Here is a 23,618-nt window from a genome sequence, read left to right as displayed (position 1 = left end):
AAAGTGAAGCGACAGTGTATGAGTAAATTCATCCCTCTGATGTATATTTTCACTTACACAAAAAAAAAAAAAAAAACACATGTATTTTGACCTGGGACACCCATACTTTCCATAAAAGTGTAAAACTAAGACTTGAGGATCCTGAGTGGTGCAGTAACCTTAGTGTTGACCCCATCATTCAGAGAATGACAGTTTGATGCCCAGTCATCCAAGGACAGGAGTCCAACCAAGGGAGTACAAGCCAGCACTATTCTTTGCTTGTTCTTAAAATGTTCTTTATAAAAATACTGCTAATAGAAGCATGTAATGGGTAGGATAAAGCCACTTCGTTTGCTTTGCATTTTTGCAGCAAATGAAAATGACGTTTGTGTAAATGTGCATATTATAAAGCCATTTAATGTCTGGAAGTTGCTATGTCAAGCAAGACTGCATAATTTGCCTTCCTTAATAGGCATGTAGAGTACTGTGTAAACTAAAGATAATATTTGCAAGATTTTCTTTGATGTCTCATTAAATTACACTACTGACTATACCTCAACACACTGCTGTTATTGCTGGTGATACAGGATTTTTTCTCACCTTCTAAAAATGGTATAGAGTCTGTACTAATGGCATCCAGGGCGAGCAGATCTTTCCCATCTTTGGAGCTGCTGCGTTTGTGCTTCTGTTTCCTGCGGAAGAAGGACCTGCGTGCAGCTGCGGAGAGTGTTTTACTGGAGCCAGCCTCATCCTTCAGCTCAGTCATACTGTGTCTGCGATAGAACTCCTGGTCCATCCTAAACAGCAACACATGCAACCAAATCCAGCTCAGTCCAAAGATGCCAACATGAAAAACAAACAAATTATCATCAAGCAAAAAGTAGAGGTATACATTATTATAAGATGTTATAAGTAATTCTTGTTCAGCATTTGAAAAACAGAATATATTAATTTATCATTAATTGAAAAGTTATGGTCAGCACGGTGGTGCAGCAGGTAGTATCGCAGTCACACAGCTCCAGGGATCTGGAGGTTGTGGGTTTGAGTCCCGCTCCGGGTGACTGACTGTGAGGAGTGTGGTGTGTTCTCCCTTTGCCATTTTCAGTGCAAACTGAATTAAAGAAGCTTTGCTTCCGATTTCAGAACTGTAGTTATAAGCTATGGCTTTACTTACATGTATTTACTGGGGATTTGCCCTCTTTGCATCTTTTGTGCATTTTCATCAAGTTGCCAAGCCATCCAGGTGCCGAAGTTCCCATTTGGTAGTGTGTCTTCCACATAGAGAATGTCATCCTTCTTGAAGGACAGATCCAGCTCTGTCTCAGCCACACGGTCATAAAGTGCTCTAAAAAGACAGAATGAATCCATGTTAAATGAAGTTCTTGCAGCTTTTAGTGTGAGTACCATGAATCTTCACTCCAGCTCATTCAGGACATATGGACAGTTGGAGATTATTTACTGCAGATGACATCATGGAAGAACAGACAGTCTAAGAGCCTGCAACAGTTGCACAATGAAAATTTCCATTTGCAAAGATAAACCCAGCTATTTCTGAACTGCACACTCATTCTTCTCATCACTACCACACTCACAATTGTCCTTGGTCTCAGTCCATCTCATTACTACAGCTAATAGGGGAGTCTGCAAATGGCAGATATTTAGACCCTGTCTTTACTGTGAGATGCAAACTTAGCGAGATTAAGAGTTTTCCATATATGCATAGCTTTGTCATACTGTAACCTTATACAGACCATCCCATGTGAACAGGGATTCTGGAATTTGTCTAGGAAAAATTCACAAGGGGTTTTCATAGTGTTGTCAAAAGGGAAAATTAAATATGTATGATGATCCCCTATACCTGATATAGAATCCATCTCCAGAAGTATTTCTCAGCTGGTTGAACTCATCCACTCGATGCTGGACTTTGAATGTGATTGTTTCTGCTGGCTTGAGCATTTCCAGATATGCCTCCTCTGCGGTCTTATTCTTCATAGCCACTGAGTTATACTGAACAACAAACAGAGCAATGATGGACACAGACATACTGATAAAATGGTGTGGTGGATGAGAATGAAGACAGCCAACTTTTTCCCCCCTCACACTAATCTTTAAACACATTTCAAGACAGACACCAACAGAATGAAAACGTTTGCACTTGGCTCTCTTGTACATTAAGTGCCCAATGATCGATTTTCATCTGAGGCTAAATTGAATGTGTTATTTGATGACATTTCTGCTTTGTCTGGATGAGACGGAGCTGCAGTACACGCTCCACTCATCTGGCAGAGGGCTACAGGAGACCATGCCAGGGATGGGATATTACCAATTCCCTTCTCCTCAGATAGATTACCTGGGTCCGATGAGAGCAAGAAAGAAAATACATGATCAATAGAGAACAACAGAGAGGCAGAAGTGTGTGATGGGATGAGAGCAGAATAAAGCAGCTTCTGGGATAGCTGAATGTCTCAATTGTTCATTCAACTATTAATCAGAGCACTAAATACTCAGTGCCCTTGGCAAGATGGAAACAATTTGGTACAAATTTCTTTTAAAAAATAAACCAAAAAACAGGCAAATCTAGAACATCACTCAAGAATGTTAGAATCAAGCATACAAGGTTTCATCTTAGGGCACAGTCATTTTCTTAACTTAAGAACTTCCTTAAATAAAAAGAAAAACAAGCAAATGTTTAGGTCCTGTAGGTGCTAGTTTAATTTTTTTTTTTTTAAATTACAAATATGAAGATTTTATTTTTTCAGCAAAGAATGAGTGATCCAAAAGGAACTGTGTTAATGCAAGTCCTCAGTCTAAGGCTATATATGGATTTGAGCTAGGGCTGGGCAGTTAATAAAAAAATTCATAGAAATTGACATTCAGAACTTCTAATCGACAATCTTTTCGATATCAATTATTTTTATTCTGTTATGTCCCCACGGTGTGTTCATGGACTGTCCCTTTAAAGCCACACTAACAAGCTGTAGTCACGTGATTCAGCCCCTATCTGGCACATGGAAGCAACCTAAACGCAGAGGCCAGGTAAGCGACTCGAGTAGCTCATACACCAGACAAACACAGCATCTGTGGTTTGGACATGCTGTGTTTTGATGTAAACGCTGAGAAATAAATAAATAAACAGTAAAAAAAACACGAGAGGAACACGCTCCCAGCAACATTAGAAAAATAATATCCCAATTTCAATACTTGAGTATATTTACAGTACAAGCCTCGTTACTGAACTCAGGGTCAAAAATACAAAAACAAAATCATGGTTCATTAATCGTAATCGTGGTAAAATGTACAAATAATCATGATATTGGTTTACGCTCTCATCGCCCAGCACTAATTCAAGCTATAGACCATGTCAATACAAAGACCCCACCCCCAATTCGTACGGGACATGGTCACTGTTTTCATATATCTAATACAACTTAGAACTGAAACAAAGCAATCTTGTACCTGTTCAGTTCTCATCTAATAGCTTATTCTTTTATTTTTAGTATACATTTTAAAATGTCAACTTATTATACAATATGTGCCATGACAGTACGTATCTCTCACCTCCAGGATCATGTCTCCAGGCATGAGGCCATCTGACCCCCTGACAGGACTGTCCTCCTCCAGTCTCTCCACAAAGATCCCCCGCATATTTCCCCCACAAATCTGAACACCCAGCTCTACCTGAGTCTTCCTCACAGACACGACCCGGGGCTCCGGAACCTTCTTTGAGCCCTCTGATGACATTCTGATAGGATCAAATGTATTTGAGAACTTTGTGTCATTAAAAAAAATAAAAAGCAAAAATCTATTCCTCTAAGAATTAGATATCCATTATCCGAGGGACTAGGGAGATATGACACCAAGTTAACAATCAGTAGGGATTATAAAATCAAAGATTTTAAGGTTCATCTGACTTAAAGCATTGTTTTCTTTGTTTTTGCCAATGTCTACATGTGCCATATACACTGATGAATGAGTAGCACTGCACCTAATGAAGCTGTGTGGACTCGTGGTTGGTGTAGTCTGTTTGGATGAAGGGGTGAGGGTGCCTTCATCTTGCTCACTGAGGGTGTCGATGGTGGAGTGGTTATCAGGGGTGGTAGCTCCACTACCCTGAGGAGTGGACTGGGTGCTTACTGGTTCCAAACGAGAACTGTGGTATAACAGACTCAGTTAATTCTGTCCCAAATATAAAATCATGCAAATGTGGCAATTAAAAAAAAAAAAACAACCCACATACCTGGAACGGGAGTGGTTGCCAAGCTGATACATGTGAGGATTGTGCTGGGCCATGATGGTGACGGTTTCACACTGCTGGCCTATGATAAGTCGTGCTTGTTGCTCAGTGGCATTACGCAGGTTTATCCCGTTAAACTACAAAAAAGGGCAAAAACACAAGTCTCACAAAACAGCTATACACACTGATTAGAAGATCAAAACAACTAACGGGTGAAGTGAAAAACGTTGATCATCTGTCTACTATGACAACTGGTCATAATGGTTGGGATATATTAGGCAGCACAAACAGTCAGTTCTTGAAGGTGATTGTGTGTTGGATGCAGGAAAAATGGAAACGGTGAGACCTGGGTGACTTTGAAAAGGGCCCAACTGTAATTATATATAAAATACAGTATACAGATTCCTGATGACAGGAAATTAGGCTACTGTGTCAACAGTTTGATGGTTTTCTTCCTTGGACGACTCTGGGTCGATACTGACCATTGCATACTGGGAACACTGGGAACTCCCACTGTTTTGGCAATGCTGACAAAAACAATAATCACCATCTCAACTTGGCCATAGGCAAAATAAGAAATATTTTTCCTGCTTCCTTGATTTCAGCTTCAAGAACTGAGTGTTCACAGGCTGCCTAATATCACACTCACTGATAACTGCAATTGTAGAGAAATAATATATGCACTTTGCCCATATGTGCTTGTAACCTTGTGGCTGAACAGTGTATACCGTGCCACATAAACAAGGGCCATTCAGCAATCAATGAATGTGAAAGAAAATAAGACCTTGACCACATAATTCAGAGTCTTCTTGCTCTTGAAAAGGCTCCATTTAATATATAGTTTGACAGCGAATAAGACAGCTCCATTAGTTTGTGATCAGGAACATTCACTAACAAAGCCCCATATGTTATGCAAGAAAACCTTATGGACTAATGATTTTCTTACATCAGTTATAATTGCAAGATTTTACAATTTCAAACAATTACCAGTTCTCCACAAAAATGTAGAGATGGAAGTAAGTAGTCATTTTTATTTTTGCTTCATAGAATGTGCATTGGTGACAAAGCGCTACTGCTGACTATTTTAATAAGGAATTTAGCTGTGGCACTGACCTCTAGTAGTTGATCTCCATACACCAGGCCTGCCTGTTTAGCAATGCTGCCTTCAGTCACCTTGGAAACAAAGATCCCTCCATGCTCACCACTGACAATGGAAATGCCCAAAGGCTCACCCCTTTTGTGCACTGTGACATTCCATGGCTCATACTGGTATAGCCTTTTGAAAGAAAAAAAGTGTACGGTCAGTCTCACATTCAATAATCAACACTTACTCCAAGAGCAGTTAATCCAATGTACAGCTCTAGAGTACTTTTGCATTATCCCTGCTCTAACACTTCTAACAATTCTGTGCAGAATGATAGTCTAAAAATTTCAATCAGTGTGAAAGCAGGAGAACACCAAATTTTGCTGTACATAAGTGCTTCAGAACAGGTATATATTTATTTATTTACTCTCTCCTCAAGACAGATGTCAAAATACTGAATCAGTGAGCACCTTCATGCAACTGGTGTTGGGGGGGAAGAACATTAAACAGATGAAGCCGAACTGTTTTTTATATATATATATATATATATATATATATATATATATATATATATATATATATATATATATATATATATATATATATATATATATATATATAAAAACACAATAATACAGTGAAACAACACAGATTGTGTGCATACGGCAGAAAAAAGATCCAAATAGGGGGTGACGATTTTTGACACATTAAAAAGGCATACAAAGCTCAGATATTAACTAAGATTTAGCCTAAAACATGCAAGCAGATTACAGTGGCATATAAAAATATATCTCTGGGAAGGAAATGCTTAAAAAGAAAATATTCTGGATCTTTTGAGACAAATGCAACTAAAAACACGCAAAAGAAATCGACATGATTACATGTCAGATTTTATACGTCAGCTTTAATGATGCTCAGTCTAAAAAAAATGTAATTCAAAATTGCATGCGACCTAAGTGTGTAACCAAGAAGGCATAATCTGTATGTCAGTATTTATATTAACTTATATGATAATGACCAATATTTACCATCAGAACATTTCAGATATGGGCCAAGGCCTCTTGAATGCATATGTACTAAGGAATTTCTGAAAACTCCCACCTCCTCTTTTTTAAATACTGGTTTATGCCATGGTCAGGGCTTGTCAACTCAATAAAAAAATATTAAACATACTTAGTAGATACTAAAGATGTAACTTAATGATCATTAAACTCAAGTCAAAACACTTAACTGAAACACACTACAGTCATTTAGCTGTTAATACATCTTTTAGCCTTTAATGAGCTATTTTTGTCCTCTATTTGTCTGGCAATATCGTAAGCATTTTTATAATCTTGTGGAAGATTATATATATTTTCCCTTGAAGGACCTAAACACATCGGTACAAGACCTAAGCTAATTCATATAACACAAACAAGCATGGATTTCCACAGCCAGTCACTCAGAATGAAGCCCTATACTGACAACAAGCAAACAAGCAGGTCTGTTGAGCATTCCCTATGCGTGACTGGCAGGAAACAAACCTCAGGCTCCTGAGAGAGGAAAACCTAGGCCTAGCAGCCAGAGGGATTCTCAGAAACGATCTGTTACGGTACAGAGATCTGAAAGATTCACAAGAAGCAAACAACAGAGGAAGAGAGAGAGACAGCTGGTGAAAATCTATGGAGAGGCAGAGAGAGAGAGAGAGAGAGAGAGAGAGAGAGAGAGAGAGAGAGACTCAGAGTGAAGGAAGACAAATACGTACAGATGAGATCAGCAAGAGACGTTATGAGCATAATGTTGAAATGAACATAAAAAGAATGGTGGAACCAGATTAAAGGATCATGTTTCAGTGCTGTTACAAAGAGCAAGAAACAAGATTCTCCATTCCATCCCTTCTTTTTGATCCACTTTCAGAGGGCCTGAGTGAACTAAGGAAGAGCTGTCTGAGCTTAATACGGTAGCACAAGATGTGTGCCAGAGAGCGAGTTGTTGCTTAGCAACCCTGCGGAAGAGCTGGCGGGGAGGTGCAGCAAGGGGCTGAGGTGATGGGGCGGTACCTATCTTTCTGGCACTCTCTCGTTGTAGGCACAGGGCTGACAGAAAAGCGTGGTAGTGTAGAGATGGAGTTCTGCGACTGGCTGGAGGCAAACGAGGACGTCTCCAGGTTGAGCGGTGACAGAGGTGGTGTGATGAGACTGGGGCTGCTGCACTCTGAGTGGGACAGGGACCCTAAATACACACACAATTCAAAAGTTCCCATCACTGTCCAAAACTTCAAAATTAATTTGGTTCATAACATTTCTTACTATACCAACGTAAACCACTACACAAATTAAAGGCAAATAACAAAATGCTAGGACAGAGAAAGGAAAAAAAAAAAACCAAATGTTAAATTCACTTGTGTAGGCAACATGTCAGTGATACGCATATGCAATATACTTACTCTAGTTCTGTAATGTATTTCATGTACAATTATTTGTCATTGTACCACGTACAACAAAATGCGTCGTCCGCATTTAACCCTTTTAACCCCGGGAATACCGGTTACCCCAGGACCGCATTTAATATTCCTGCTGGTCCTGGGGATCAAACAGGCAACCATCCGGTACCAAGACCTGGTCCTCTAACCATGTCAACAATAAAAACCTCTAAAGTAAGGAAATGTATACCTCTGTCAGAGCCCAGCATGGAGCGGGGGTAACGTGGAGTGGAGGGGATTTTTATCCTTTCTGCACGATATTGAACGTTATTGGATGAACCTGCAAAGGAGACAGTAAAAGAATTAGAAGAGTCACTGAGGCACAAAGAATTATACAGGATATCAGAAGTTTGTACAGTGTCTGGCTTAAATGTAGTAATGAGAGGAAAGTAAGCTAGAGCCTAACCAAGTCTGGCACTGGATGGCAGCGAGTTAGTGCCATGAGAGGCTCTGCTGCTGCGGGAGGAGTCAGAGTACTCGGTAGAATGTTTCTGGCTCAGGTCCAGACTCAGACGTCCTTGATGCTGGGGACTGGAAAGAGTAAAAGAGTAGAGAGTGACAACGACAGAGAGAATGAATGATGGACAAGCTAAACAGATGTCAAACTGAAGTCCCCTACACAAATATTATATATACACACACACAAAAATATTATGACCACATCTTTATGCTTATGACCATATAGGAGCACTTTGCAGTTTTACAATTACAGACTGTAGTCCATCTGTTACGCCCTGTCCTTCAATAATCAGATGATGATGACACATGCCTTTTATTTCAACCCTTCCGTACAGTTCATAATTCATATGTACATAGAATGATAAACACTGTTTACCTCTTGTGCAGTGAGCGCAGTCATTAGTAACAAGGCTCGCACATTTTTATATGTTGATATTTTAAAGGGTTTTAGCAAAAGGCATTTGGCTTAACCCCAGTAAATGATCGTTCTCTCGTGCACACGTTAGAGAAAATGTGAGCACAAATTATAAATCATGCCCTCAAATTATATAAAACGTGTGCAAAAATAACTTGCTCAAATTAAATAAAACTAATTATATATATCGCTCAATTTGTAATAAAGTTTGTTTACACCCACGGCTACTCCCGGGCTCCGTAGAAAACCACATGTCTGTGTAAAAGTAATATTGATGCTGCAATACCTGGGATGTGTGTGTTGATGGCAGATTTGGCTGGCGACAGAAGGGCAGTTGTTGGTGTGAACCCTGTGGCTGCGGACAGTGTAAACAGGGTTCCTCATGACTGCGGTCACTGCTGTGCAGGGGGACAGGCCACGATGTACTGAGTCTGGAGATTTAACAGAGTCAACAGAATGAAAAACACCTCAGTGTATAACCATACTGTTTGTGTTAAGTGCAGTTCTTTTATCCAAGCAAAAGTCCATCATGGCACTCTTATCTGTGCGCCGAATTAGTGTTGTGTACATAGTGACAGCATTGGTTGTGTACTCTTCCTGCAGGACTGAACACAAACCCAGCTGCACTGGGCAACAGATGAGCAGCCTGCGGGGAGGCTCAGAAATTAGCTTCACCGGCCAAGTGATGAATATCCAAATCAGGTAAAAATAGATTTAATTATCACACAATCCCCATGCATACTGTATGCACATATGACACCAGAAACACTGGGTGGCAGCTTCTTTGTAGATCCTGCATTTTAGTTTTCTATCTCACTGTCATACAAGCCCCATAAATCAAATGCATAAAATAAAGCAAGCTTACTTAAGTAAATACATAAAACAAAAACAGAGCTGAAAAAAATGTGCATAAATCTAATAAAACAGAATTTAAATTAAGCTAAACATTCATCATCATTATAAATCAGCTTCCATGGGGCACTGAAACTGGAAAAAAAAAAAAAAAAAAAAAAAAAAAAAACAGAAGGAAAGCTAGGGTAAAGCAGCTAATAATTCAAAAGCGCTTCAGAGAAAGGAAGGTACTTCGTTAAAACTGTGTTTGTAACTCACTGGGCGGCAGGGTTCCGTTATAGACTGTAGGGACGAAACCCACGCTGTGTCTATGAGGTCGGCTTGGAGATGAGCGCAACACATCCCGCTGATCTAAACAGTCCCCGTCATTAGAGTAGCTCTATTCAACACACACAGGAATATACCAAAATGTGAATTTCACATGAAAACTTGAGTAACAGCAAAAATACATTTCTAGGTAGAAATCAGATAAAAATGTATTTCAACATATACATCAATAATGTCTATCGATGTCAATAATGACTTTGTTTATAAATAATCATAACACCCTGGAGTATATTTTAGGGGTATAAATGGCATCTTGATGAACCAAGGTCAAGTTGCTGATCCAACCACAGTGATTATAGAATATTAAGAATAATTCTAATATATTTGTTCATGCATGTCCTATCTTTTAGGACAAAATGATCTCAGGGTGAAAAACACTAGCCTTGGATTGTATTGTATCGTTTAGATTCCTGTGTTAAGAGTCTGGGGTGGCTACAATGTCAAATAAATGCATATTTAAGTTTCACATTTGTGTAAAATCAAGTATGTGTTGTCACTAAAGGAGTTTCCCTTGACACAATGCTATCAAAATGGGAAGGAGAAGAATGTTTTATGATATATATGAACCCAGGCAACCTTTCAAACTATCACTAAAGAAATGTCATTGTATATATGCACTGTTGATAACTGAACATGACATCTTTTGAGTGTGGGATAAATAATTTTATTTCAACTGATACATTCTAAGGTTAAGTTTACTTCAGTAACCAGCATTGAGAGCCGAGCAGGGCAACCCTCAATCTCACCTGAAAGCTCTGGAGTGGAATAGACTGAGGAGTCATCCTGCGTCTGAAGGCTGGGGCCGATTTAGGCCTTGGCCGCTTTACCTCTGGCTCCTCTGCCCTCACACGTCCAATGTCTTCCTCACAGGACTTCCGGGAGGTTAGTGTTTTTCCCTCTGTGAAGTATATGTTCCCATTGCGGTCCTCCTGTTTGGGCTCAGTGATAGTGGAATCCGAGGCTGAGCTGCTCTGCTGCTTAGGCTTGAATTTAAAAGAGTCACTGCGCGTGGGAGGGGTGGGTGGCGCAACACTACTGTCCGTTTTGGAGGGTTGGGGTGAATGCCCCGCCAAGTACTCCATCTTTGAAGATGTTTCTGGTCTCTTGAAAGCATCTGTGTCAAAGATGGACTTCCTCTGCTTAGGTGACTTGTAGATGGACAGCTGAGCTGGACTCTCCGTTGTCATGGAGACCCCCACAACCATCTTGGGCCAGGTGCCGCCACTGTGCTTCTTGTCTGACACTGTCTCCAAGGTGACACACTCAGGGCCAGCAGACTCGCTGCGACTGTAGCAAACCTCCTGTAAAAATAAATAAATAAATAAATAAAAAATAGCAAAAAAAAGACTTGGCTTTTGAGATCGAATCATGGTTCAGACCAGTTGCAGAATATCAGACATTTGGGTTTTTCCAAACCAACTTTGACGTGATCATGTACTGTAAACTTTACAAACTCAAGTCTGAAAGAGTAGTTCTGTCAATAACCAATAAAAACAAAGCACAAAGTAAACAGAGGCGAGAGGAGTTGATCTGCAGTGGAGGATGGACTAAATGGTAAAACTATGAAAAACTAATGTAAGACATTACATTGGGCTAGATTAGGGTTGAAAAGCTGGGGAATTAATGGGTAATTATGGGAATTAAAAGGAATAAAACGGGAATATTCTAAGTTATAGGTGAGAAGCTTACATATATTAAGTATAATCTTGGCTAAAAGAATAATTTTGACTAAAATAATTAGATATGATACCAAAAACCGATCAAAGCTGTTCCTCCATCCCAGGCACAAGGGCTATTGAGACCACACCCCCTGCACTGTTCATTCCTCCATCCCATGTACACTCACCACTACTGAAAGTACACATTTGGACTAAAGGACCATCTAAAGTCAGGTAAGTTTTAACAAGGTTCATATTTTTACTGACAGTAATAACAACATGTTTCTGAAACCAAGAATTAATACTTTTTATTTATTTAACAATTTGAAGACAATTAACTTTAGTTATATGTTGTCAATGTATTCAACAGAAGAATGCCACATGCATTAGCTATGACAGCACAGGTGTCAGTTATTATTTGTATTGATATGCCTTCATGTCTGCTGTTGACAAAAAAAAAAAAAAAAAAAGTATATTGATGATAGTGTATGATTATAATCCCTTTAAAATATCCAATATTTCCTATTAATTCCAATAAATTTCCATGTCAAGTTTACATTTTGGAATAATTCCAAAGTTTCCATCGTCCCATTTGAAACCCTGTGCTGAATGCACATCTCCCTAAATAGCCAGTATTGCCTATAAGAGAATCAACACAGCGAGCCACAAAACATGCCATGAAAGGCTTTATACAAACTTTACTATAATTTTCCATTCCACATTAAATGACGCAACACTGTGCAGCAAGTTTCTGCTACCGCAAAAGTTTCTGAACAATATAAGGTGTTACACAGCCTCAATTATGTGCCATTCAACTAGTCTCGCATTATCAGACTCTAGGGAGAGTCTGGTGCCTTTTGCCACTTAACGTGGCCAAGAACCGCCTACTACTCCAGGAAAAGATACAACCTCAATTCCAATGAAGTTGGGATATTGTGTAAGATATAAATAAAAACAGAATAAGGTTTGCAAATCCTTTTCAACCTATATTCAATTGAATACACAACAAAGACAAGGTATTTAGCGTTCAAACTGATAAACTTTACTGTTTTTTTGCAAATATTCACTCACTTTGAATGAGGCCTGCAACAAGTTCCAAAAAAGTTGGGACAGGGGCATGTTTCCCACTACATCACCTTTCCTTTTAACAACACTCAATACATGTTTAGGAACTGAGGACACTAATTGCTGAAGCTTGGATGGAATTCATTCCCATTCTTGCTTGATGTACAACATCCGTTGCTCAACACTCCAGTCTCTCCGTTTGCCGTGTTTTGCACTTCATAATGTGCCACACATTTTCAATGGCAGAGACGTCTGGACTGCAGGCAGGCCAGTCTAGTGCCTGCACTCTTCCTACGAAGTCACGCAGTTGTAACACATGCAGAATGTGGCTTGGCATTGTCTTGCTTGTATGGCAGCATATGTTGCTTCGAAACCTATATGTACTTTTCAGCATTAATGGTGACTTCACAGATGTGCAAGTTACCCATGCCATGGGCACTAACAAACCTCCATACCCGCAGGGATGCTGGCTTTTGAACTTTGCACTGATAATAATCCAGACAGTCCTTTTCCTCTTTGGCCCGGAGGACATGATTTCCAAAAACAATTTGAAACGTGGACTCGTCAGAACACAGGACACTTTTCCACTTTGCATCAGTCCATGGGCCCAGAGGAGCCGGCAGCGTTTCTGGGTGTTGTTGACATATGGCTTTCACTTCGCATGGTCGAGTTTTGACTTGCACTTTAGATGTGACAAACTGTGTTCACTGACAATGGTTTTCTGAAGTGTTCTTGAGCCCATGTGGTAAAATCCGTTACAGAATGATGTCGGTTTTTAATGCAGTGCCGCCTGAGGGATTGAAGATCACGGGCATTCAATGTTGGTTTTCGGCCTTGCCGCTTACTTGATGAGATTTCTTCAGAATATATTAATCTTTTGATGATGATATGATGATGATGAAATCCATAAATTCCTTGAAATTGTACATTGAGAAGTGTTCTTCTTAAACTGTTGGAAGATTTGATCATGCAGTTTTTCAAAGTGGTGAACCTCTCCACATGCTTGCTTGTGAACAACTGAGCCCTTCAGGGACGCTCCCTTTATACTCAATCATGACACCCACCTGTTTCCAATTAATCTTTTCACCTGTGGAATGTTCCAAATGGGTGTTTGAGCATTCTTCAACTTTCCCAGTCTTTTGTTGCCCCTGTCCCAACTCTTTTGGAACCCGTTGCAGGCCTCAAATTCAAATTGTCTTATTCAGTTGAATATAGGTTGAAAAGGATTTGCAAATCATCATATTCTGTTTTTAATTATGTTTTATACAACGGCCCAACTTCATTGGAATTGGGGTTGTATTTGACTCACACGCAAAAGAACAAATCACAAGTTTGCTATTCTGGCATGATGTGTTGAAATGTGTTGATGTTTAAATTTTGCTTAAATATTTTTCTACTTCTATATATATATATAAAAGTAAGTTTTGCTCTGCTTTGTCTTACCTGGAAGGCACTGCTATAACGCCCCCCTAGCTCTGAGGCCGGCCGAAGGCTGCTCGGGTGCAGAGAGGTAATGGGGAATGGTGACTTTCTCTCAGAGTATCCACCTTCCTCAGAGTCAGCCCTGGCCTTCCTCCTTTCTCCTCCAATCTCACCAGGGTAAATGTCTGTCTGTGTTGAGCTATTGTGCTTGAGGTTCCTGCTGTTCCGAGAGTGGACCTCAGATATGTGCGTTCTGCAGTTGGACTTCTCAGCATCCCTCAGGCTTTCAAAGATGTTCTGGCCAGATGTGCTCTGGGGAAAGAACTAGCCAGAAGACAAATTGATCATTACATATGGCTTTTCATAATTCAAAATCTTTTTTTTTTTCTGAGAAACATAAGTATCAAACTGCACCATCCAGCCCAGCCAACTGACAGATTACAAAAGCTTGAATTCAAAACAAATACTCTAATATAAAGCCTTTGTGCCAGTCCAGACAGAGCTGTCACAAACAAGTTGTACATTATGTGAGAAAAAGATCCCTACATTTAGAATTGAGAGTTTGGTGTGTGGACACAGCAGTGTGAGAGACACTCACCTTCATGAGTGAGAGGCTGAGTGAGTCCCTGCAGCCCCTCAGCAGAGCCTCACACTCCGTCACAGATTTGTTATCCACAGAAATTCCATTTATCTGGGAAGGGGAAATGTAGGTCAGCACTTCACCAAAGAAAAGGCATCAGCAGACATTTGAGTCCTATTACCTTCACATTATGCATGTGACAATTTGTGGTACAGGAAAAATGAAGGTCATATCAAGGAAAGCACACCAGAAAGTCTTGCTGAGAATGAACAGACAGTTCCCCTTAATGCTTTAAAAGTAAACTCATAAAAAAAATAATAATAATAAATAAATGTAACCTCAAAGACTAAATATGTATTATACGTTACTCAGACAATTCTACATTGATGAAGATCATTTAAGGGAAAATCTGTGGTACAGTATGTTTAAATTTGTCAGTTATAACTGTTTAAGCTGTAATTCTTGACTGCAAGAAGAATTTACTTCATGACTACACTGCTAACTAGAACCTAGCCTTTGACTCAACTTAACTATTGCCAATTATGGTCGAGAAGAGTATTTACAGAAGGTATAATTAGCCACCACAAGTTTAAGATAAGCAGATTCTTAATTCAGCTACTTAAGCTGAGAGATCATGATGAGGGCTAAGGTCAGGGAATTATGAAGAGCATTTCAATTCCAATGTGTGAAGCAAAGAGCAAATTCCACTGTTTAATTAGTTAAAGGACTGCTTGCAGACTTACAGCAATGAGGCGATCTCCAACGGTAAGGGAGCCTTCCCTGGCAGCTGGACTGCCTGCTGCTATAGCAGTTACATAAACTCCACCCTCCAAAACAATGCCACTGTCTGAAAAAAAGAAAAAAAAATCCATATATCTTTAGAGGTATTGATGAGACATTATAAGCACCAATACATAAATCAGCCTCATTCTGCTTTGTGTTTAGCTAAACTTTCCCACCCTGGGAAATGGAGTGAATTTGATACCTTTGTGTCCGATGAGATTAATGTGGACGGGAGTAACCAGTCTTCCACCTAAAGACTTTCTCCTGCGTACTACCATATTGATCACACCTCCTCCATTAAGCACAGCTTTGACGACCTGCTTCCTGTCTTTGTTAGTCAGGTCTATGTCATTTATCTTCAGCAACCAGTCATTCACTCTGCAAGAAGAAAAGCTGGTTAGGTTGAAAAGCAAAGGCAAGCGAAATAAGCAGGCACTCATTGCCTGGGCAATTATCGAGAAAACACTCAATATCCAAAATCACCTTAATCTTCCATCTGCAATACTTCCTTTGTCTACCCTGGTCACAAAAATCCCACAATCCCCTGGTAAATACGGATCATTCACCCCCTCTGCGATATCGAACCCCAGTGCCTTCAAATCCATGTCATCCTGCATGTTTAAAAAAAAGATCATAGAAGCGGTCAGAAATATGACGGTGAGAGACCAAAATGAAAATTCTTAGCTAAAAACAACCACAGCTCAAATTCAGATTTTTGCTATTATTTCTTAGCAAAAGTGATAATGACAGTTTGACAACACTGAGCTGACAAATCACAGTTCAAAACCAACTACGTTGATATGTAAAAGTAGGTGCCAAAAGACACATAGAACCCATGTTTCACCAAGCATGAATAAAGCAAAAATAATAAGCAAACCTATATATTGTCACTGTCCAAAGAAAAGTAATAACTTTCCAAATTAGTAACTTTCCAGGAGAAGGAAAATCCTTGTTAACCAAGCAGTGGAATTCAATATTCAAATATCAATATTCAAGTAATTTTGGAGCATTTTTATTGGTCCATTCATCATGAAAGTTACTATTTTAAGGTCAGCTGCTGTGTGGTGACAAACATGTTTTATTTGGACAGTGCTTTTACTTAATATATTGCAACCGTCATTATTAGCCGTCTTCCACAAATTAACAAAATATTGCAAAATAAAAAGCTTTTTTTTCCTGCCCTATTTTTTATGTTCATTTCCCAAACAATTTGCTAAGTGTTTGACTTTTGATACTTTGTTTTATAACTTTGTCAATGAATATATATGTGTAATGTGATTTTAGTACTCCTACATCATATGTACAAAATATACAATACTTGCCCTAAAGAGAAGATCAGGAAGGTGTCAATACTAAAGTCAAAAGCATGATGTCAGCAATATTTCGACTGAATTGAAGAAAGACTCACCCTGTCTTTCTCAAACTCTACCACTTCAGTCTCCCACTCCAGTGAGTCTGTGTCTATGGCTGAATCATGCGAGCTGTGTGCTATCAGCTGGCAGAAGCGTGCCTCCTTCTCCAGCTGGCTCTCCATCTTCTCCCTGTATCCCCCACAGAGCAAAACCCAACACATTTGACCTCCAAGCAGAAAGAGTGACATGCATCATTCAACCCATTTTCTCTCAGCCAACTCAACAAAAAAGGGCCAGTACAGGAACTTGTATAAGTATCCTATATTCTGAACATGACTATTAGAAAACATAAATCTAAGTAACTATCAAATTCACATTGCCCAAATGTGAGATAGTGGCTGTGAGTTTAAACTGATTTAAGATTTAGAAAATAAAATCATTCCACAAATAATGAGATAAAAATAACATCAAGGTCACACCTCCAAAGTAGGTGACAAGAACAGGACCAAGTAGTAAGGGAATACTGGCAAACTGTCAGCAAGATATATGAGCTCAGTGAGAGAAAAGCCTAGAGGGCTTTACTGACTTTAAAACTCTGGAAAATGTTTTATAATTTAAAATTTTTGAGGAGGAGAAAAAAAACCGAAAAAACGGGTGCATTAACCAGCCACTAGAGGGTGCTTGAAGCAATGGCCCAACAGGACACGTCTAATTCAGGAGTCTATATTTTATAAATACAGCCACAAGGGAGGAAGACAAAGGGAAATGAAGAACAGGGATAGACAAAACAAAGTGCACACTTTAGCTCCTTCAATTCTCGAGAAGCATCATTCTTCTGTTTCCTCATGTCGTCCAAGTTACGCAGGGCATCAGCCAGGTCGCTCACTGCACGATCTCTTTCTCTGCGCAGGTTATCGCACAGAGTCCTGCCACAGAACACAGAAAATAACACTGCAAAAAGCAATTTGAACTATAAACAAAACAGACTTTATATTTGAGGCCTAACTATACAGCCAAAATTGTTTGGAAATGCACATACATGTTTTACTTAGAAATGACGAGTACTAATAGAAATTTACATTTCTGTAAAGGTCAGATGACAATCAGACACAACAACATTGGTGAGGACTGATAATGATCTTGAATGAATCTAGTTCATTCCATAATTTTCCCAAAATGGTGTATCTCTCAGAAAAGGTGTCTACAACCAAAGTGTACAAGGCATGTCATATTTAAGAATGTGGTTGAGAATCAATCAGTTATGACTGCTGTTTCGATTTATTGATGAAAAAGGTATGTACCGAATACTTTCTCTCTCTGCCACAATCTTGTCTCTCTCCTGAAAGGCCCAGTCCCTGCGGCACTTAGCAACTTCAGCTTCCTGCACGGCATCCTTCAGCTCCTGAGACATGGCCTCACACTGCTTCCTCAACACTTCAATCTCCTTATTGGCACGCTCCATATCCAGAGTGGCCGAGTCTTGTTTCTGTTCGAATCAAGTAAATGAGTTAGCTGAACAGCAACAGGTCACAAATCCTAATATAAGCATGTAAAACTACCAATGCAATACATTCATTTAAATGAGTTATTCTTATTGGTGCTACTATTAACGTAGACACAGCATATAGAAACCTACCATGTCCTCAGACTAAAGCCCAGACACATTCAAAAAGTAGAGCCACAGAGACCTCTGGTGGATTTGAGTCGCAAATGTTAGTCTTTTTTTTTTATCTATTTTGCAAAGCTGTAATAAATACTGTGCAAATGACAGAGATCCTCAAAAATCCTTAACAACTACACATTAGATCGGTATTTATGGTGCCCAGCTTTTGCCTTTATTATGCTTGTGATCTTTTGTGGAAAATTACACTCAATGCTTCAGTACTTGCTAACTTTAGTCTCATGTCGCAATTTGTTTCACATTTTATAAGTTATTAGAGCATCACTTTTATACACAAGTCCTCTATACAAACATTTGTCTGTTTTCTTTTCTCAGCTACATATCTGTTTAGACCCAGGCCAGCAAGCTGTCACAGAGGAAGGACAGACAGAAACACCTGTGAATGTTTTCCAGATCTGAAGAGAGTGTGGAGCTTTTTCCTGTTTGCTTCTGAAAGCTTTAATACTTTAAATCTGGTGGTAAACCAGGTTTTGGAACACAATTAGATTTTTTACATTATAATAATAAAAAAAACAAATTAATATAATTTAGAAACAGCAGCTTGGTATAGAAATTAAATGAGGGCTTGTCTTTGACTTTATTCAGTGCTCTATGAATTAATATTAGACTACATGGACGGGCCCAGACAGGACAAAGAAAAAGGTGAGGGTGTAACCAACCAGAGATTTCAAGCATTTACAAAGCAGCAAGGAAGGTCACAGATTAAACATAAAAGAATTCACTTTTAAAACAAAACTGTTGAAACATGAACTGAAATCCTGGCTTAAATAAATGAAAAAGGTTTTCTAGGACAGCTCAATGGAGTGCAAAGTTGAGCAATTACGTTTTTGTATTATTCAGCTGTATCTGGGACAGGCATCGCTGAAAGTACAAGGTACATTGCCTGGGGAGAGCTAGAAAGAGCTGCTAAAAGTTTTATCTGCACAGGGATGAGAGGAGATTGAGACACAGCTGTGTCTTCCTCACTGCTAACAACAAGCTGCATTAATCCTCTACCCCTCTTTTCCCTTCTGCATTAGCACTTATAAACCCAAAAACTCCATAGGAAGTCAGTATGATTGCTTAAGTTACATAATATTCAGTATGGGTTTCATGAATGCCATTTATTTTCAGTATTAAACTATAATAAACCCTCCATCATCAGAATTCAAAGGCATTCAGCCATCAGAATCATTACATACAAACTTTAGAATGTGAAATAATGCAAGTCTTTATAAGCTTCAGTGTGAGAGCACCTGTCTGGCTTGGTAGTACTCCCGCAGTAGCTGGTCTCTCTGGATGATGGCTTCAGTTCTCTCTTTCCTGGCCACGTCTCGTTCCTCACGCACCGTTTCGATGTCTTTACAGGCCTGACTCAGCTCTTTCTGTGCCTCCGCTTTGTCCTTCACTTCATGGCAGTATTTCTCTAGCAGCTCGTTCCGCTCACAGATGGCTCGGTCTCGATCCACCAGCGATGAATTAAGCTCCTGCAAAGCACAATACTGAAGTGGAATTTGCTGACAAGATACTTTATTTGTCATCTATGTGCACACATTTGAAATATTACTAATTGGCTCGCCAAGCCATTAAGGCTGTATATTACATACTCACAGATGACGGGCCTAAAACCAGAACTTTTATATTTTTATAACTAGGAAATAAGAACATGGACCATCTGTCCTGACTTTTCCAAATTCTTAGTTCATTATATCCTTTTTCCTCACACAAAGTCTCTTTGATCTAACATGTGATTTCAGATCAGCAGGTACCGTCCCTTCTGCAAATAGCATGTATAAACAACAAAAAAAGGCCTGTTAAAGAAGAGTACATCAAAGTGTGTAACTCAAGTTTGACACTATTAGTTTAGCTTTTTATTAAAATACTACTGGTGCTTTGGAAGGTTTTTTTTAAAGCTCCAATTAATTTTTAAGACTTAAAAAAATTCCCCACAAAAGTTTACTATGAAAACCATATGGGGGAAAATAACTACCTTGCTAAATAAGAATCTACATTTTGCATGTTACCCATAGGCCTATCCAGCTGAGGCGGAACATTTATATATACTTAGACTACACACCATCACAAATCCATTTCATGTCACCATACTTTTCATGTGTTAGTTAAATCAGTGTATGTATTTTACTACTACAAGCAGTCATGTAAAAATATTAGCTCACATTTCAGTTGTTGTTTACTATCAGGTTTTCAGTGGATACACTTCTGTATTATTTGATAGTTTGGCCTTTTAATTCCTTCACAGAATGAAACTCAAGGTGTGCAAGCTTCTCTCAACACTACTGGTGTAATTCAGACAGGTTTATTGGACTCCCACTTTTTCAGAGTATCCCACACATTTTCTGTTGGAATCAGGACTTTGAAATGGCCACTCCAATACATTCACCTTGATGTCCTTAGGTCATTTTGTCCTAGCTCAGGGTCATTGTCAAATGGTTCCATTTTCTGTGTCATCTGACATGAGAATACTATTCTAAAGTGCAAGGCTTTTGCACTAGTGATCATGTGTCACCTTAAGTCTGGCTTACAGGCTTCTTTCTTTCATGGCAGGCTATAGTGATGTAGCGCTCTCTAAACGGTACCTGATGCACACAGTTCACATTCTTTTATCACTGCTTTTCATTTGGTTTCATTTGAAACTTTCAGAAAAAACAAAACATCTTTCAGACCTTGAACTTGTGACTTCCAAATATTCCCTGGATTGTTTTATATTCCCTGAATGTTCCTTGGATTAAATCTTACTTTGGCATCTGACCATTAAGAAGCTTTTTGTTACATTTCCTAAACCCATCAGACTATTTAAAAGTGTCACTGAAATTTTTGTATAGTGCATTAAAGATGAGCTAAATCTGTATCAGATAAATAGATTTGTAAGACCCTGACATGAACAGAGCAGCTGCCCAAATGACACTGATCATATAAATCTATGGTGACATTAAATATGTAGCCTAGGTGTCTGCAAACTTTTGAGGGCTTCTAGTCAGAAACCTGTATGCAGAAAATATTAAGCCACAATAAATGTGAGTAGCGCCTGACTCTGTTACCTGTCTGAGTGCTTCTAATTCTTCACTGGCCACCATCCTCTCTGATGATGTGTTTTTGAGGCGAGCCTCAGCTGCTTCCAGCTCTGTCTGCAGCTTATCCACTTCTTTGATCACCTGGTCCCTCTCACTCATAATGAGCCTGTACTCGTTTAACACAGAGTCCCGCTCCTCCTTGTACTTCTCGGCATCTTTTACTGCTTTCAGCTGGAAGTTCTTATAGCGGGTCACCTCTGACTGCAGCCTCTCCATCTCTCTCTGTAACTCCTTATTCTGAGCAGAGGCTTTGTTAAGCTCATGCTGCACAGAATCAAACCTGATATGGTACACAAAAACAGTAATCAGAGTTTGGAATAACACATGCTAATAAAATATGTCAAATTAACAATAACAAATTTAAAATTAATGATAACTTATCTTCATGTTTTATAAGTCCTTCAGTTTTCTTTATTGGTATATTTTATACCTGAGTTTTAGTCCTTTTTGGTCTTTAAAAGTTCATACTATGTGCTTGAGCAATAACTTGCCAACCACAAAACTGAAATTTCATCCACTATATAAACCAGTTATTTAACCATCAACAAGCTAATCAAATGGTTAGAACTGCAATTGCCAACATATTCTAGATTCGAAAGACCAGTGTACATGTAACTATAGTTACTACATGTTACCTCCGAATAGAGGCAGAGTACTGTTGTTGATAGTGGATGGCTGTGTCTCTCTGCTTTATCAGAGTGTCAATTTGTTTTTGTAGCCTCCGATTCTCCTCCTCTGCTTGTTCCAGCCGACTCAGGTCTGTGTTATGGTTGGCGACCTTCTCACTATAGCGCTTGCTCAAAGCATCATATTCTTTCTTAAGCCCCTCCAGCTTATCCATGGCAGTGTCATACAGCTTCAGAACTTCAGATGACCCATTCTCTCTTATAACCTTGACATGAAAATACAGAAGCATCAAGTAAATAAATATGCATAATAAATGAGCATTTAAAGAGTATGATGACTTTATAATTTACATAATACAACACCAGGGGGCAACGATGAGTCAAAAAAGGGACAGTGACAATGCAGCAACAGGACATGTTACTGGAAACAAGTTGTAACTATCTTTTAAAGTTTACAGTCCTAGATTCAAATTAAATAAGTGATGACATTTTAAATCCTATAAATATATTAAGAAAGTAAATATTTTATTATATCAAAATATATCAAGACTTCAATTTGTAGAGTTTAAAAAAAAGCAAGCTAAAAACAAGCTACAGCTTTTGCAAATCTAAATGTGAAGCCGAGAGCTGAAAGAAGCCTTCTTCGGGTCGACCTGAAGCAGTCACTCTTATTGTGATTCGCTGCGTCTGCGACTGGACTCTCCCTGAAGCCATGTAATCTGCGCTTGCAGTATTGACTAACTGTAAGAGTCTGGGAGTCTGAACCCATCAGTCAAACAGCACTTGCCCTTCCAGTCTGCCCTTTTCACAGTGAGTGACACGAGTGCTGAGGCTCCTGAGAGAAACAGGGCAGCATAAGCACTGCTGACATGTCAAAAGCCCCCTTTAGTCCAGCTCCAAAGTTGCCATCACACAAATGGCACAGGCTCTGCACACTAATGCTGATACTGTGAGTCTCCTGTTAATGCTTCACTGTAGGATAAAGACCTCTGCAAAAGACCCACTGCAACCAGCCAGCCAACAGTTCAGGGATTTAATCTGAGGGAAAGTCAAGATAAGCAGATAGCAAGAGTGGGAAAAAAAATGAACCTAGATCTCTCATGACAGGACTCTAATATGTCTGGTGTAGCAAGTAATGTCCATGTTGACACAGCTACATCTGATCAAATAATCTCTAGGCTCAACAGCTTATGATTCACTGCATGTCAAGGTCAGGTGAGAGGGCTGGTGCTCAGGTCTGTTCACTGTGCAGTTAAAAAAAATAATAATAAATAAATAAATAAATAAAAAAAGGACATACTTCAGCAACGCTCATAAGACATTTTGCCTGTGACATTCTACACACACACATATCCATAAATGGATTTATATTCACCAATCTGCAGCAGCAAAAAATGTATTGCATTCCTGCGTTATCTACAGGATTTCTGAAAATATCTTATTCCATGAATCAGTATATCTATTATAATAAAGAGTCATAAATTTTATGATGTCCTAATGTTTTTTAATATGTGCATCTTCACATACAGAAAACATTTAAAAGGTGACCATTGCAATAAAATAAAAGTA

General features: G+C 39.1%; 1 protein-coding gene across 2 annotated transcripts in view; it reads right to left on the bottom strand.

The window, feature by feature from the left end:
• Positions 1–23,618, bottom strand: part of dlg5a (discs, large homolog 5a (Drosophila)) — a 53,241-nt gene that overhangs the window by 6,600 nt on the left and 23,023 nt on the right. For both annotated transcript variants that reach the window (XM_066678688.1, XM_066678689.1), the window contains exons 6-29: positions 22,059–22,315; positions 21,391–21,703; positions 19,588–19,818; positions 17,973–18,157; positions 17,472–17,597; positions 16,728–16,860; positions 15,803–15,930; positions 15,522–15,697; positions 15,280–15,383; positions 14,555–14,647; positions 13,978–14,280; positions 10,558–11,112; positions 9,743–9,863; positions 8,919–9,063; positions 8,165–8,289; positions 7,949–8,038; positions 7,337–7,508; positions 5,327–5,489; positions 4,217–4,350; positions 3,965–4,129; positions 3,538–3,721; positions 1,838–1,986; positions 1,154–1,324; positions 580–776 (exon numbers count right to left, since the gene is read on the bottom strand). In XM_066678688.1, the coding sequence (XP_066534785.1) occupies positions 580–776; positions 1,154–1,324; positions 1,838–1,986; positions 3,538–3,721; positions 3,965–4,129; positions 4,217–4,350; positions 5,327–5,489; positions 7,337–7,508; positions 7,949–8,038; positions 8,165–8,289; positions 8,919–9,063; positions 9,743–9,863; positions 10,558–11,112; positions 13,978–14,280; positions 14,555–14,647; positions 15,280–15,383; positions 15,522–15,697; positions 15,803–15,930; positions 16,728–16,860; positions 17,472–17,597; positions 17,973–18,157; positions 19,588–19,818; positions 21,391–21,703; positions 22,059–22,315 (4,420 nt within the window). The remainder of the gene's footprint in view (positions 1–579; positions 777–1,153; positions 1,325–1,837; positions 1,987–3,537; positions 3,722–3,964; positions 4,130–4,216; positions 4,351–5,326; positions 5,490–7,336; positions 7,509–7,948; positions 8,039–8,164; positions 8,290–8,918; positions 9,064–9,742; positions 9,864–10,557; positions 11,113–13,977; positions 14,281–14,554; positions 14,648–15,279; positions 15,384–15,521; positions 15,698–15,802; positions 15,931–16,727; positions 16,861–17,471; positions 17,598–17,972; positions 18,158–19,587; positions 19,819–21,390; positions 21,704–22,058; positions 22,316–23,618) is intronic.

The sequence above is a fragment of the Hoplias malabaricus genome, chromosome 8 (genome assembly GCF_029633855.1).
Source record: "Hoplias malabaricus isolate fHopMal1 chromosome 8, fHopMal1.hap1, whole genome shotgun sequence".
Taxonomy (NCBI): domain Eukaryota; kingdom Metazoa; phylum Chordata; class Actinopteri; order Characiformes; family Erythrinidae; genus Hoplias; species Hoplias malabaricus.
This window is presented reverse-complemented; position numbering and strand designations above follow the sequence as displayed.